This window comes from Lycorma delicatula, chromosome 2 (assembly GCF_047948215.1).
Source record: "Lycorma delicatula isolate Av1 chromosome 2, ASM4794821v1, whole genome shotgun sequence".
Taxonomy (NCBI): domain Eukaryota; kingdom Metazoa; phylum Arthropoda; class Insecta; order Hemiptera; family Fulgoridae; genus Lycorma; species Lycorma delicatula.
In genome coordinates this window covers 237,211,835-237,229,319 of record NC_134456.1, presented here as the reverse complement: position 1 = coordinate 237,229,319, position 17,485 = coordinate 237,211,835, and the positions used below count along the sequence as shown (strand labels likewise).

The following is a 17,485-nucleotide window of genomic DNA, read 5'->3' as shown; positions in this document are numbered from 1 at the left end:
ATGACCACAGGTACCTGCTTTACAAACTTCCTAATTCCACGCTCATATTAAAACGTTAAGACAGTAATTTCTTAATGTCTTCAGTGACTTTCTTTATCAAAATATACAAACTTCATCAAAACCAACCAGATGTTTATTTTTCATTGACTTAATTATCTGTTAAACCTCCTGAGAGTTTGGTCAGGTAGAATATAGTAAATTGAATAAAAAACTAATGTTAGTTTTTTGTAAATAGTTTAGCAATTGATTGAAATGAGGTGAATAAAAAGACTAACACTACAATACTAGTAACTAGTCAATTTAGTGTTACCCAGAAAAACTTATGTAACAAATATAGTTAATTTACTTTATATCTAGTTGTTACAACATTGAGGATGAACCACACACTTGTGATCGCACTGTCATGTTATTACACGTTTACTTGGTTGCTACTTGGCATGAAATAGTCGTAATTTCATGTCATATGCACTGGTCATCATTCGGTGAAGAGTGTTGCTAGTTTATATTTTACTGTTATTTGAAAATTACATCTTTATCAGATGAAGAGGTAGCAAACAAAAGGCAAATAGGGATTTGTTGTAAAATTATGATATTATTAGTTAAATAGAATATAAGGAATATTGATAAAAGTAATAAGGCTGTTGGTTTATATTTAAATATTAGTGGGTCCGAACACAATCTCATGGATTTAGGGCCATCTATCGGCTCTTTACGAAGCCAGTGCAGTTGTTGTTTTGATTCAGTGTCATTTGCCTCCCGGTGAATGCAGATCAGAATGTCCACAATAATTGTTTCTCCTGCCAGTTGTGGAGTGCACACTGTGATTCTATTTTTGTGTGCAAAAGGATCATCAGCTGCTGAAATTCATCAGTAGTTGTGCCTAGTGTATGGATCTACAGTAATGAGTGAAGGAAAGGTTAGACAATGGTGTCTAAAATTAGACACCATTGTTAGACCTTAAAAATGGCTGCACAAATGTGCATGACGAAGAGTGGACTGGCACGCCTGCTATTCAGACCAACAAAATCATTGAACAAGTGAACCTAAAACTGTGATCTGATTGACGATTAGTGCTCTGGCTGATGAATTTCCATATGTTGAACGCACCTCTATCTAGATGATTGTCACAGAAAAACTCAGATATCATAAACTGTGTGCAAGTTGGGTATCGAAAATGCTCACCGACCAACATGAAAAGCACAGAATGTGCAGTGGACAAGCGTTTTTGGACCGCTATCGACAAGATGAGGATGATTTGTTTTCCTACATTGTTACGGGCGACAAGATGTGGATATCCTACACCAATGCAGAATTGAATCAGCAGTCAGTGCAGTGGCATCATTTAAGTTCCCCAAAACCAAAAATGTTTATGAAATTTTTGTACCAGAGTCGAAAAATGTTTGCTGCTGTTTTTAGGACAAAATGGGCGTCATTTTGGTTGATTTCATGGAATGTGAATCAACATTTACAGCTGACATGTACTGTGAAATGCTCACCAAACTGAGACATTCAATCCAAAATTGACTACGCCGGAAACTGTCGTCTGGCATAATCTTCCTTCACGACAACGTGCGTCCTTACACCACCGCCTTAACCAAGAAGAAGATGCAAGATTTTCGTTGGGAACTTTTTGACCATCGTACATATAGTCCCGACCTTGCACCTAGCAACTACTTCCTCTTCTTGTATCTGAAAAAGTGACTTGGTGGACAGCGGTTAGAAAATGACAAGGAACTCCAGACTGCCATTGTCAGCTTGTTCAATTCCCAGATGGCGAACTTCTATGCAGAGGGGTTAAAGAAACTGGTAAAGCATGAACGAAAAGTGTTTAGAGCTTAATGGCGATTATGTGGAAAGTGAAGTAGATATGTAGTAAACTAAAATTGTAAGTAAAAACCTTTTCACACAAGTCAATTTTTTTTTTATGACGAAATGGCCCTTACTTTATGAATATGCCTTGTACTGTTTTAATATCGTCTGAGAAACAAGCATTAGAAAAAATCCAGATGGCTATTCAAATGCATTTGGTAAACTGGTAACAACCAAGCAGTAAAAATGTTAAATAATTTGAAATCTGCCATAAAGAAGAAAACCTACATTAAAGCAAATGGAAATCTGATGTTCAGTAAAAACTCCTAGGAAGTTTTGTTAGCCATTTGGATGAAAGAACACCACTGCATGTTTCTTTTTTTTTTTAAGCAATAATTCATTTGTTAAAAAAATTGACATTCTCATTTTCAGAATACAGTAATTCCTTCCTCTTATCTACTTTCCTTCATTCACTGTGCACTTTCCTGTTACATATATAAATAACCTTGCCATGACTGGCATTAATAAAAAAACAAGAATTCCTTCTGTGTTACTTAAAAAAAATATAGTTTTAACTTAAATTAAAATCAAATGTATTGGGTTTTATTCGCTTTGTTTTTTAAGTAGTCAGTAGGAATCTGGAAAAGCCAAGTTAATAAGCGTAGTTGAAATTAATTTTTTATTCACTTCACCCGTGGAATTACTAACACGGTCATGAGGAAAATAAATACCATATTGAACATTATTAACATTAGAACACATCTGACACTCTTTAGCTTCTGAGCTATCCAAAAAAAAATTAAAACTATTCCAGCAAAATTATCTACCCCCAACTTAAGAGTTGGATTGAGCTTTAATAGTTCAATGTTACCTTTCTTTCTACCAATTACTTGGTTAATAACTTCCCATTTACTTTGCAGATCATTGCACTTGTCCTGTAATTCATTAAAGTGTATGTTCTTTTTGATCTTTTTTTTGTCATTACACAATATTATTTTGAATTTTTTTAAAGTATGTATTCCATTGCAAATTATGTGGTTGCTTTTTGACTTTACTGTGTTTTGTGTTTCTTTTAAGTCAACAGAGACCTACGGTTTTCTACTATTCCTGTACTATAATTTATAACAGATCACGGTTTTTCCTTTTTTTTTTTTGCTTGATGATTAAACTTAAAGCTTGTCTGTGGGATATGGAAATGGAATTTTATGGTGTAAGAAAATTGCTACGCCTGACCGGGCTTCAAACTGAAACCTCTGATTGAAAGGTTAAGACACTACCACTCCGTTACAGAGATCAGAAAAAATAACCATAACCCTTGTCAACATCATTATAAAAGTGTATTGGCACTCCAACCAGTAATTCGCATTCAATTTTGATTCAATTTTGAAAATTGCAATTCTACTTTCTCATTCAGTTTATTATATAAATTGCCAATAAGCCTAATTGTAACTATAAGTGATGAATTATATATAAATTCCATATATCAAATTTAAATGGGTAACATATACAGTTTTATTTTAATCAATTTAATAGCTAAGAGAATCAATACAGGACCTACATTTTTTTCTGGTAATATCTACTAAAATAGATTTATACATTTAAACATTTTACATCTATAAAAAATAAATTACCATTTTCAAATCCCAAAATAAGTTTAATACTTATCAATATGCATATATTTAGGCAAGAAGTGAAATCTGCACACCCAAATTAAATTAAAAGAAAAGTTATGTTTTTTACATTCCAATCTCAAACAATCAGATAAAGAATTTTAATTGAATTGGATATCATCATGAACATAAACTCCATCAGACTGGAATCAGGATTATGTTTATAATGATCTAATGCAAACTCAAACATTTCACTTCTATCAGACCAGATCTTGCAAGACAATTTTATTAATTATTCTTCTTAATTATTCACATAAAGATAAATCAAAATTCTCTCTAATATTTGTTATATTTTGGAAAATTAAATCTTTTTAATATTAGTTTAAGCTTTTTAAAAATATGTAACAATAATATCAACTAAAAGTAATTAAAATGTTAAACCAGTGCATCATTAAATAAATACAAGTTATCTTGTATTGAGATTGAGTGCGTAATACAAAAATAGGTTTATAATGATAATTCTGTAGCACAAGCAAATATTACACAGCACAAACAAAACGCAAAACAATAAAAATATAATTTCAGATAACAAAACAAATTAAAGTTAAATAACATCTTCCAAAGATCATAATACTATTATAGGAACAGGACCAGGCGGTCGGTCCTGTTCCTATAATTTTCCTGAGGAAAGAAGGCTCTTTCCTCAGCATAATTTTGCCAATCAAATAGAATCTTTTATTTTTGGCTGCTGTGGAAACACATGTCTGTACCGGACTTAAGCACTCATTAATATTGTCAACAGGTAGATTCATATGATGGCTAGAAAATTTACTTTAACCTTCCTCCCCTGAATAAGACCGTGTTTATCTATTCTTATAAATTGAACCATATTAGTAGCAGATTCTGTAGCTTTCTTTTTCTTTAAACAGTGATATGCTTCCATCATCAAGATTTCAGTTGAGTTTTGAAGAGTTTGCTGGCATTCTGGACATCTGAAAACATGGATCATGGATGATTGAAAATGCTAAGCTGTGGTTTATATTGACTTGTTTTTTAACTTCAACTTTAATTTGTCAATTATTGTGAATCATTTATTAGTTGCTTTGACACTGTCATTCTTTGTAGTGGAGGGGATTACCTTTCTGTTGTTCATAACAGAGAAATTCTATTTCTTTTTTAAAGTTATCAGACTATTCATAGAGCTTGTTTCCATTCAAATAACTGTACTGCTGCTGCATTCCATGAATAATCTCTTCTGATTTCATGTTTTCTGAATTGAGGAAACATATTACTTCCTTGGTGTAATCAGGCAAAGGAGCTCTTTCATTTAAATTGACTTTTAAACTCAACCACTAACAGGTAACAATGAATCAGTACTTCTAATGAACAGATTACGTTCTTTATATATTTATATTGGAGCACTTTGTGTTGCAAGACACAAATTTCATATTTTTGAATCTGTCATTTTTTGTTCTCAGTAAACATCACCAGTTTGATGAAGAGTTCCAAGGTTCAAATCCTAATAAAGGAAGTTAGTTACTTTTGTATAGATTTAAATACTAGATCATGGATATCTGTGCTCTTTGTTGGTTGAGTTTCAATTAACCACACTTCTCAGGATTGGTACCTTTATTTTTTTTCCTGTTAGCCTTTGGGAATTACCATTCAGGTATTACTTCTGAGGATGATATGTATGATTGTAAATAAAGTGTAGTCTTGTACAGTCTCAGTTCAACCATTCCTGATATGAATGGTTAATTGAAACCAAACTACCAAAGAACACCGGTATCCACAATTTAATATTCAAATCTGTTTAAAAGTAACTGCCTTTACTAGTACTTGAATTCTGGAACTCTTGACTTCCAAATAAGCTGATTTGGGATGATGCATTCACCACTAGAACAACCCGGTGGGTCAGGATTAGTACCTGAGAGTGTAGAAGACTACACTTCGCTTACATTCTTACTTATCATCCTTTGAAGTAATACCTTATGGTGGTTCTGAAGAATAAAAAGAAAAAAGAAAGCTTCCCCTCCAAAAAATGTATAATTATTTTTTTTGGTGGTTGCCTGATGTGAGCTCAGTGGTGGCTTGCGTATAGGGGGAGCACCCCTCTATTTCCTCTTGATATTTTCAATAACATTTAATATAGAGTACTTTTTTCTCTTTAATTCTTTCTTTATACATGTACAATATATAATTCTTAATCTTAATGTCAGTAGCCATCCCAAAATTATTTTTTGTATTACATCTCCTCTAACATTGGTAAATGCTAGAAGAAATCAAAGAGTCACAATAGAATCTACTGGTTACTTCATAAAGCACATTCTGTTAATAGGAAAAAACTGCTGGAAATGTTATATTAAATGGAGGTCACTATTTCAGGTAGCATAAATTTGATTAAGTAGTGTAATGAATAAATAAAACAATTATGTATTTTCTTAAGCTATGTCTGTTTTATGTAGATCTGTTTATTTTCTGTAATATCTTTATTTAATTATAAATAAAGTGATTTAAAATTGATAAATCTTTCGCATTGTGATAGTATACTAGAATGAGTAACTCTTTCATCCATATTCTTTGCATACAATGTCATTATTTATATAATTATACTATACTTGAATAAAGAGATGAATCACTTTTGTCTCAGATCAGATAAGTTTATTGTGTATATTTAGACCATTCTACTTGCAGATATGTTAAAGATATTATTTAATTAGATTGTTCTTCATAAGTAATTAAATTATTATTATTGTTATTAATATATATATATATGGGCCGTTAGGAAAGTTCTCGGTCTGACAAAGAAACAAGATTTTCCAGAGATTTTTAATGTTGGCAACTTGTAATTTATTACATTTAGACCAATGACTTTACAACTTTTTAATACTCTTAGTATAATGCGATTGCCAGCCTCCATGGCATGAGTGGTAGTGTCGGCTCTTCATCCGAAGATCCCGAGTTCGATTCCTGGTCAGGCATGCCATTTTCACATGCTACAAAAATTGTCATCCATCTCATCCTCTGAAGCAAAATAAAAGAGCGTGCACGACAATGAATTTTCAATTCATCGTCGACCACCACCTGGAGAAGACTAAGAAGAAGAAGATGGAAGAAGACAAGAATTTTCCTGGCCGCCTCAACGTGGGACCTCCCGGCGAATGCCAAAATCCTCGCCGGAGCAGCAGGCCTGGACGGCCCGCCGTGAGAGCCGCTGGACGCAGACGCTACCTTCCCGCTCCATCCCAACCCCGTGGGGGAAGACACCCACCTTGTGACGTTACCGGTCGCCACATCATCCCCTCCGTTCCAAGCCCTGAGGGGCTTTACCGGAGGTCGTCTTTAGACCCTCTAACTGATTATATTTCACAGTCATCAGCCAGGCCTCGGTCGGGATGCCACCGGTGTAAATGCCTCGGCATACATTTGCATCAGTAAATACATATCAAATTTCGCCTTCACGTAGGCCTCAAACGGACATATGCACATCCAACCTAACTTGATTCCCTCAAATTAACTAACCGGAAGCGCGGACCCCGCACCTAGTACAGATTTGACAACGTCGTTCGTGACTGTGAATGCCTCAGAAAACGAACAAGTTTAAAGTTAAATCAGCGCTACACTCATGCCAATCAATATTGTGTTTTACGCAACATAGAAATTCAGACCTACACCCAGATAAATCGACCAGTTTAGGTCACCTAACAAAGGTAATGCAACCTCATTGCGGTTTGTCCGCGCAGGAGCCGGAGACAAACCTTGCACCCTCACCCGGTCCTATCATGGTGTAACGCGTGGCATTACAGAGTCACGATCAGGACCTCCACCGGCGGAGGGAAGCCACGCCCCCGGTCGCCGATACTATACCCCGGCAGCAGAGCCACTACCACCAGCGGGAGCCTCAAATTGAATCACAAACAATACCAATATAACCGTGGCACAATGCCAATGCGCCTACCTCCAACCAATCCAATGCCTAAGCCGGAACCCTAGCCACCCGGGATCCTACCACGATCGAGTAACTCGATCAAACTCCCTCTGCAGACCTACACAACGCAAGGGCGCGAAGAAAACCAGCCACTATAGACCATTCCTCGCGGATCATCCAGTTGGCACGGAGATCAACAAAGGAATGTATTCTCTCAAGTACCCTAACAACTCGTGAACGTTCGACCTCGTATCGGGGACAGACGTAGAGGACGTGGTCCACTGTATCATCAGTCCCGCAATCCGGGCATTGACTCGAATCCACCAAACGAAACTTAGCCAACTCACCCGAAAGGCACCATGCCCGGAGAGAAACTGTGTGATATACCGATTGGGGGAGACCCATCTAATCGCATCTAAATTAAGACACTATAGGAAATATACCGTGCGTGTAGCGACCTGTGGGGGATTCGTCCCACCTGACCTGCCAAGACGCAAGGCCCTGGTCTTCAATCTCCTGCTTTCGTTCTGACGTCAATAGGTTATTTACCTTGGAAATATAGCGTTTCTTACGCTCATTACCCAAGATATCTATTGGTTTGACTCCTGCTATAACACAGACTGCCTCCTGCGAGACTGTTCTGTAACAGCCAGCAAGAGGAGTCGCTGGGCCCGCAGCAAAATGTCCGCGCAATACGTAAAAGCCATGCGGTGAGCCCAGACAGGCGCAGCATACAGCATAATAGCTTCGCTGACATCTTTGTAAAGGATACGCATGGTACGGTAATTCAACCCCAATCGGGATGAATGACTACGGATTCCATAAAAAGCATCAGCGGCCTTTTTTGCTACATACTGTAGATGTTCCTTAAACCGAAAATTCTCATCAAGGATAACACCCAGGTATTTTTGAGTCGTAACGTACCGAATGGGGAGACCAGTCATCCTAACCCAGATTTGTCGGGAAGCAGCCAATCGGCTCTTAAGCAACATCATTGTGGTTTTCTCTGGGCTGAAAATCATCTTATGTTGGAGACTCCACAGTCGTAGTGTCTCACAAACACGAGCAGCTCTGAATTCTCCACCTCGTTACGCGAATCCCCTTCAGTCAGTAGCAGCGCGTCGTCAGCATAAGCGATGACACGACAACCACATTGCAACCTTAAACCCAACATCGAATCGAATTCTATGATCCAAAGAAGGGGACTGCCCTGAGGGCATCCTTTAGTTAAGGCCTTACGAACCTCCGTGCCGCCATCACGCAGGGAAACGATCCGATGGCTGAAATAACTTGAGAGCACTTCTAGTTCATTTGGTGTACACTTAGGCTTCTGCATCTGAAACAGGGCAGAGGGCCACCATAATTTGTTAAATGCTCCGGATATGTCCAGAAAAATCCCTAATACATATTTACATGGACTGGAGGAAGCTATATCCATTACCTTTAGTATGGCATCCTCGGTGCTCTTGCCCGGTCGAAAACCATACCGGTTGTCCATTAGCAAATGATCAGTGGCCAATCTAACATTAATATGCAAATATAGGACCTTCTCAAAAACCTTGCCAATCACGGGCAAGAGCCGTTAGTGGACGGTAAAAAGAATAACAGTAGGATGTTTTTCGTCACCTTTGAACAACAACACAAAGTCACCGGCGAAGAGCAACCTATTATATATTCTAATTAGAGGACTAAGGACAGCTGGAAGAGCTCGGACGACGAGCTCCACTGTGATATAGTCATATCTGCAGGCTTTGTGCCGTGCCATGCTACAGATCACCTAGCGCACTTCCACCTTAGTAATCTCAGAAGATTGTATGTCGGTCTCGAAAATCGCGACTCCCGCCTGACACGCCGGTGGTATGAAACCTCACCCACCGTAGTGTCATCTGGGAGAAAATTATTCAGCAAAATATTAAGGACATGGTCCTTATCAATTATCACACCCTCTTGGGTTGACAAAGCTGACAGGAGGACGTCTTTCCTGCGCTTATGCCCAAGGGTCTCTATTCCCTTACTTCTGAACAAAGGAGCGCCATGAATTACACTTGGAGGACCTAATGCTATGAAAGTTCCTAGTCCTTGCTCTCTGGTAATCTGCAGTTAGGGCCGCACGCCGATCTCGATCACCCTCTCATTGCGCAGTCCTTCTGAGTCGGTTCACAGACTGCTTCATTGCTGTCAGATTCCGAGACCACCAACCAGATATACGTTCCCAGCCAGTGCCTGTAGGAATGGCGGCTTCAGCCGTTGCCACCACCACAGAAGTGAAATTTTCTGCCAAGACATCTAATGGCAGGCCGTCACACGAACAATTCATTCGTTCAAATGATTTATACTTTTCTATACAAACGATATATCTAAAATCATATTTGTATTTTGGGGATAAAAAGGAAAACATTGTGGTTAGAGCTGTGTTAAAAAATCACAACCCAAGAAACAGCTAAAAATTTTCAAGGTTTTGAAGCTTTTCACTATATAAGTTTTTGGTGTTGGTATGCTAAATTCATGAACATTATTTATAGTTTGTAAGAACATTTAACAAAATCATGTGTAATGAAACATAAACGTGTAAAATTTTTGTGGCAGTCCATAGGGGCCCACCTTTTTTCTAGTAATATAATAAATCCACCATTATAATGCAAAGACTCTGAAATGAGATTATTGTTGTTATTATACATTAGAAGTCACTTTCCTAATGTAAGCCTACACCTGACCTTAGGAAAGGCATGATTATTCAAATTACAATTATTATTAATGTTTATTATTAGAAAATTTAAGAAAATAACGTTTTATTTATTCATTTACTTGAATTAGGAGTCGGATTCGGATATTAAATAAAAATCATTAACATTGGAATAGTATTCAAACAAAGAATTAAGGTCTGAATCATGCAAATATTTCATTAGTCATGCAAATTTGTTCTTGTTTTGTTTTTAATTAGTTTACTTAACTAAACATAATATTATTTTAAACAGTACAATTTTTGCTTTACTGTGACTTTTTTTTAAGCATAGAAAATGTAATAGCTTAACATAGCTAGTGTAGTATAATAGTAAGAGTTATAAAATTTTTTTTTAGATTACAGTGTATTGCAAAACAAACTATTGCTAGTTATTGTTCTGATCTCACCAAACAATGGAAAAGAAATGTTTTATGATAAAATTTAATCTTTGTGTTAACTTTATTTTTTATTACAGCCATTTATAATTAATTCATTTTATAATAATGCCATTTAATGAGATATTGCTATCTTTTTAAAGCCAATTAAAAATTGTCATATCTTATCACTACATGCAGTTAAATTTCAATAAATTTGAGAATGTATTTGTTGGAGGTAAAAATGAACAATTGCTTTCAATAAAATTAATGTATTACATTTAAATTAAATAAAAATATTTTATTTGCTTATTGTAAACAAAATATTGAATTTATTTTGTTTCCAGTAGTGAAAATTTTCCCCCCGATTTTATTGCATTATGAAGATTTAAAATTTGGAATTGTGTACCATTTCAGTTAAGATAATTATAATAGTATATTCCGCTACAAAGGAAAAAGAGAAGTTCATTTTTTTTTAATCTCTTTCAAAATAGGTAGGTTTGTAAATCTACCTATGCACTAAAATAAACATAATTTTCAAAGCATTCCTTAATGAAAAATTCTTTGAATGCAATCTAGAACTGTCTGCTATATTAATATTACCTTTAAATTAAATCAATATTAGTTTGAATGGTACTAAATCATTAGCAGTTAATTGCTTATGTAAGTCAAAGAAATGGCACGACAAAAAAATATGTTGATGTAATATATCTATCTGATTACTATAAATGTTTTTTTTTTTTTAATTTTGAGTTAAAATATTCACTTTTATCTTTATGATCTTTCAAGGTCATTTTTTTACTGGCAATTAAACTAAACTTACATTCAAAATTTAACTCTGGGACAAAAATTAGCTTTTTTCTTTTTGTAGAAAACCCCTCACTTGCCCCCAATATGGGAAATGAGTATGCTATAACCTAAGAAACTTGTCTTCTCTTGTTTATGTTTTCAGGTTGGTAGATTTGGGAGAAAAATGAAAAGTGATGTCTTCTAATTTTTTTGTATTGATTATGCAAAGTATTCATTTTTTTTCCAGTTATGCGCCTTGGTGTCCAGCATGTAAAGCACTGCAACCTTTATGGGAAGATTATTCATCATGGAGCAAGGAGTTGGGTATAAGTGTGGGTCAAGTAGATGTAACAACCTCACCTGGACTCAGTGGACGTTTTATGGTGACTGCTTTACCAACTATTTTTCAGTGAGTTTATTAAATTTAAATTGTCTTATTATTTATATTTCCATATGTAGGAAATATATTTTATTGTATAAGTAAAGCATAATGTTTTCAATTTTTATTGAGGATGTTTCTTTTTAAATTACCACATTTGTTAATACTTGAATAAAGTGTAGCCTGCAACTGAGTAAATAGAAATTTATAAAGGTTATTCACTTCAATTAGAATATGTTATTAATAAAATTTGTTCAGAGTACTGACACACATGCTTCTGATGCATTTTGAATTCATATGCAACTAGCTGTGTTATAAATAAGTATATTGTGTGTGATGACAAGTGACATTGATTAAAGTCAGTCTCCAATGTTTGCTTAATATTAGTACAGTTTCTATCTATGAATAAATTTCAGACTGGTCTTGCATGAGTGCTTCTTATTGTATATGAATAACATAACATTTTGTACTATGAATTTTTAAATGTGTAATCTAACTATGATATAAATTTAATACTGAAATATATGGTAGTTTCAGTAGATGGAAGTAATTGAAGGATAGATTATGTGTTAACTGGTTAATAATGTGTAGAATTTGGTATTCTGAGAAAACTGTTTTATCAAGAAAAAAATTAATAATTATAATCTAACGCCACTTTAAGTAAATGATCTGCACTTAAAAAACATAGTCTTGATTTTGTTTCTTTATAATTGATTCAACAGAGCACCCAAGGAATATCTGAAGTTACATTGCAAAGGAAAGTCATCTAATTAATTTAATATTTTCACCCGGTAAAGGTTAGTATTTAAAGAATCTTGCTGGCATAAACAATCAGAAGTTAAAAAAAAAACTTTTTTCATTGAAAAAGCCACTAATTTTAGACGAATATATTTTAGGCTAATTGTTTATGGGGAACTATAATCAGAACAAAAGTATAATGCTAATTAAACATGGTTCTATTTTTAAATGCTGCAGTAAAAAGCAAACATTAGGGTTATGATAAGAAGCAAATGTCTGCTAATTTTTAAAATGATTGAAGAGTAGGCAGACCCTATTTAGAGTATTGGTTATTGCTTTAAGTAGTTGGAAAATCAACTAAACCTGAGGTACCACAGAGATGGCGCCAGCAGGTCTAATTTTTTACTGGCATTTGTTAGTACTACCCTTCACTAGTTTGTATTGAAAATTTCAGGTTAGTAGATCTGTTAGTCTAGGTTTGACGAAGTAAAAAGAAAGCAACACATATAGCTTCAAAAAATCTTGTTTTACAATGACAATGCACTAGCACATTCTGCCAATAATGAACTGAAGTTCCAATTGCTTTCCCAACCGTCTTATTTGCCATATTTAGCATGTAATGACTATAACCTATTTCCTAACCTTAAAAAATGGTTTTGTAGGCAACGATTGATGCTGTAAATGGTTATTTTAAGGAGTTTGACGAATTGCATTATAAAGTTGGTACAACTACATTAGAGCACCATTATGAAAAGTGTATTAGTATTTGTAGTGGTTATATTAAAAAATAAAAACAAAAAATCCAAAAAAAAGGTTGTTTTTGATAAGGTTGTTTTCCTTATCAGGTTGGAAACTTTTCAGACCACCCTCATATTTGTCGCTTAGAGAGCGAATACTCAAACTTGAATTGGTGTGGATGACTGCTAATGTTTATATAATTCATTTAACCACAATTTTGATTTAATTGTGAATATTGACCTACAAGGGAAGAATTAACTAGAGAAGAAAACTGTTATTATTGATTGAATAATACAACCTGTAAGCTGAATATGCTCATAGAAATGGCAATGTAACTTATTTCTTAATAACGAGTATTAACTTGTTGATCAAAGGTAAAAAAGGGTGGTCCTTCTTTACACCAGCACTATAACTTTTTATTTTTATTTAGATTTTTAAAGCTTCATAACTAACAATATGCTGGTTGGGTGAAAAATTTTAAATGTTGAACTAGCAGTAAATGATTGATATGGCAACATTAGAAAAAATATATCTTAAACAAATTTGTTATATATGTCATAAATTAAGAATTAGATTTATTTTTTGTTTAAAAAGTATACTGATGTATATGAAAGTTTTACTGAAAATGAAGTGCAAGAATGATTAGGAACTAAAGTAAGTTAACAAACTTTTCTCATTTATGAAGACTGCTACAAAATATGTAAGACGTAAAGGTAAATCCCACAGAGATAGTTTGGGAAAAGCATTTGATTGAAAGAAATATATGACAGATTGCAATGTTTGCTGATAACAAGTATGCTTTCTTGTTGACTCTCTTCCTTAAAACTTAGCCTGTTCTGTTTTATAGTATATTACTATTACCTCTTTACATGTTCAGAAATCCTAATGTGGTTTTAACCAAAAATCTAACCCCCTCTTTTTCTTCTAACAATCACCGCTTCACAGTTCATTTCATATTTGATTTTTGTCATTTCAGTAACATTTGAGAAAAAAGTATTGCTTGAACTTAAGACATACACAATTAAAGCACTTGACATTTTTATATTAATAATAACTTTAATAATAACAAGCACTGCATCAGTGCTTGTTACGCGTACTTCAATGAATTATTCTTGAATTCTTTATATCGGAGACAAAGGTATACACAAAGAGTTGTTGAAATTTTTTTATTTTCAAAACATACACATTTATTATTATTATTATTTGTGATATCTCTTTCTATAAAAAAAGTGGTTGACCCTTCAGAATCTCATCCTTCCCCTTTAGGCATGACTTCAGATGGTATTAACTCTTTCGATGATGTGGATTATAATCTCTTGTAGCTTAAAAGAGTCTTATCATTATTATCAGATGGGACGCTTATTCGAAAATCAGTGTGAATTTCAAACCCAATTGTTCAAAAAACAAAAAGTTATGATTGTTGGCTCATAATGTGTTATGCAGAATGATAGCAGATATTCCAAAGCTCTTCAATTAGGTTCTTTGTGGTGAGGATACACAATTAACCAGTACGCTTGACTAGGCTCGCCAGTTGGTCTGTCCCCTGTAAGAAACATATTACAAACTGCAGCTTTGGTTCATCTTCTGATCCTGTATATGCAAATCAAAGCTGTAAATAGTGTCAGTGTTACCCCTGTAGTACTCCAATAGTAAATTGGCACTCCTTAAAAGCCACATTTTGTAGGTTGGAAACAATTAATTTAGAAGTAGCTTCAATCAAGCGCTTTTGTTTCTTTGTTTCTGCTTCACTTATAGTCTGTTTTCAGATATATCTTTGTTTAAAAAAAGTACAAAAATAAATTAAACTAGTCATATTATGAAATTTGTTCCTTTACTGCTCGCACAATTTATACAAATGCAAATTATATGTGATGTAGTGAGAATAGTGCTGCCCTGCCAGGCACTACTGTAAATATATTCCCTTAGTTTGAGTGGTAAGCACTATATAGTGCCAGCATCCAGTATCCATCCCATCTTTATAAGTGATGCATTTACCTTAATTGAAGTTCGTAGAAATATAGAAACAGTTTCAAAAAAGTGACATGTTTGCAATCTATATATAAGTGAATTAATACTGTATGTAATCCCTGGTTATTTGAAGTTCTCAGGGCTTTTCGATTTGTTATATTCAACCTTTTATTATTCTTAGTAAGTTTTTTTTAATTTCTCTCTCCCCTCACCACTCCTACAAGGTTCTGAAATGGAAATTTTTGGGCCACTTTTTGTAAACCATTGAGCTAGCTTCATTTTTTTATAAAATTAATTATTTACTATTTTCATTTGTTATCATTTTTATTCTTTTCATTTAATTATGAATTTCAATGTTTTTTTATGTTTTTTTTTTTTGTAAAGTGGAATCATTCTCCAATAATAATTATTTAGTTATCCTGAATTTCCTCTGATGGAAGTTTTTAATTAAGTATTTTATGTGTGTATATATAGTATATGCATTTTAAGATAAAGTTGAAAGTCACATTTTATTTCCTTAACAAATTAATCAAAACCACAGTAGAACCAGTAGAATATTATTGAGATTTATAAGTCTCCTTTTTATATGTTTTAAGAGCATCTTATTACTGTGCTTATAAATACATAATATTCATTGTGATTTATTAATATTAAGCAAAACTTTAATAATAACAAATACCCAAAATAAGAAATAAATTTTTGTCATTGGTAGACAGCCATGTCTTTATTTTACAGTTTTAGTGTTATTATTTACCTCATTGTATTGTTAATGAGGAATTATTTTAAAATTTTTCTGGTCGTGTACTTTCTAGTGTTTTTATTCTCATTAAATTAAATATTATTTCTGGCATATCTTTTTGTATGTGTTTGTTGATTTTTACAAATATTCTTCTTCTGTTAAAGGGAAGTAATATTATTATTAATATACTTAGTCTGAGTGAGAACCATTTATTTCATATTGCCTTTTTTTATATTTCACACAATTTATTATTTTTTTTCATATTTTTTTTATGCATGAAAATCCCACAGTGGATTTATATAATATTTCTTGGGATTATTGATATAGTCTTGATTTTTATGATGGTTTGATTGTTATAAATTTATTTGTTTTATTAGTCTATTTTTATTTTGTAAAGGGATTGATCTGTGAATTAATAAGATATGTACAATGAAACTTATTCTTTATATAGATAGTTTTCCTGGAAGATATTTGTGGTAATATATATATATATTTTTGTCTAGGCTATGAGTATTTATTAAAATTGCTTTTTTATGTATAATCTGTTTATGACAAAATGTTATAAAACTAGAAAATTAATTAATTTTACATTTAATATTAACAAAATGCAAAAAGAAAGGAATTTAATCAACTTAACCTACACATGTAATAATTTAAAAAATCTAAAATTAACAATATCTCTTACATTATAAAAGAAGAATAAAAATAAAAAATATTTTCCTAGACTGGTTATTTAAAAAGGACAAGGCCTAAGATCTATATAATATTTCTGATTGGCAAAGTGAACGGGATACTTCTATTAACAATAAACTTCAACCGATGAAGCAGACTGTGTCACTGTGGAGCTCATCATGCAGAAATAACCATCTAGAGAAGGTTATTATTTGCAGTTTGTAAATAGGGGGCACACTAGGCTCTCTCATGGATATCTGATGACACAAACAGATGCACCCCTTTGTGCTTGCTGTGATTGCCAAATAACAATGCACCTTTTCCTTGTGAATTGTATATGTTATGCTTTGAAAGTTTAAACTAGGACTAGGCTGATATGTGAAATATGTTAGGGAATAATGCAATGATGTTATCAATTGTCTTGTTGATAAATAAAGGCCATGCATCTTAATTCAACAATTTAAGTATTTATACGGTCCTTGTCGACTGTATACCATTTGGCATATGCCAGATGGTAAGTTTTATTCTTTTAAGTTACTTTTTAATGTATCCTCTGTGTTTTTTATTTGTGTTTTATTTCACTTTTAACATATGTCAGGCTTTTTCTTTTTAAGATATATTTTTACATCGCTAGGTTTTAGTTTTTAATTTAACATCTATTTATCTACAACAAATAATTCCTGTTTGGGTAATGATTACGAAAAGCATTTTTCACCTGGAAAATAAGCATAGTATTTTATTTTAGGGCTAAGTACCCACTGAAAGATGGCACAGCATGCACTGAAACTACACCTAACATTGTTTAACAGAATGTACCATGGAACTAGTTCTTCAGTCATGACTTATTTATCATTTTACCTTACTGTACACCCTTCATATGCCAGGATGCTTACTCCCGTAGACATTATGAGTGTTGCAAATCAAGTTGTAAGGAGTGCTTAATGTTACCTAAAATTAATCATTAACCAAAATTGAACCACTAAATTTTTAAAACATTAAAAGAAAAAAATTAAGATCTT

At 33.4% G+C, this 17,485-nt stretch overlaps 1 protein-coding gene across 2 annotated transcripts in view; it reads left to right on the top strand.

The window, feature by feature from the left end:
• The window catches only part of LOC142319772 (thioredoxin-related transmembrane protein 1), a 40,517-nt gene that overhangs the window by 8,485 nt on the left and 14,547 nt on the right, over positions 1-17,485 (top strand). For both annotated transcript variants that reach the window (XM_075357438.1, XM_075357437.1), the window contains exon 2: positions 11,480-11,641. In XM_075357438.1, the coding sequence (XP_075213553.1) occupies positions 11,480-11,641 (162 nt within the window). The remainder of the gene's footprint in view (positions 1-11,479; positions 11,642-17,485) is intronic.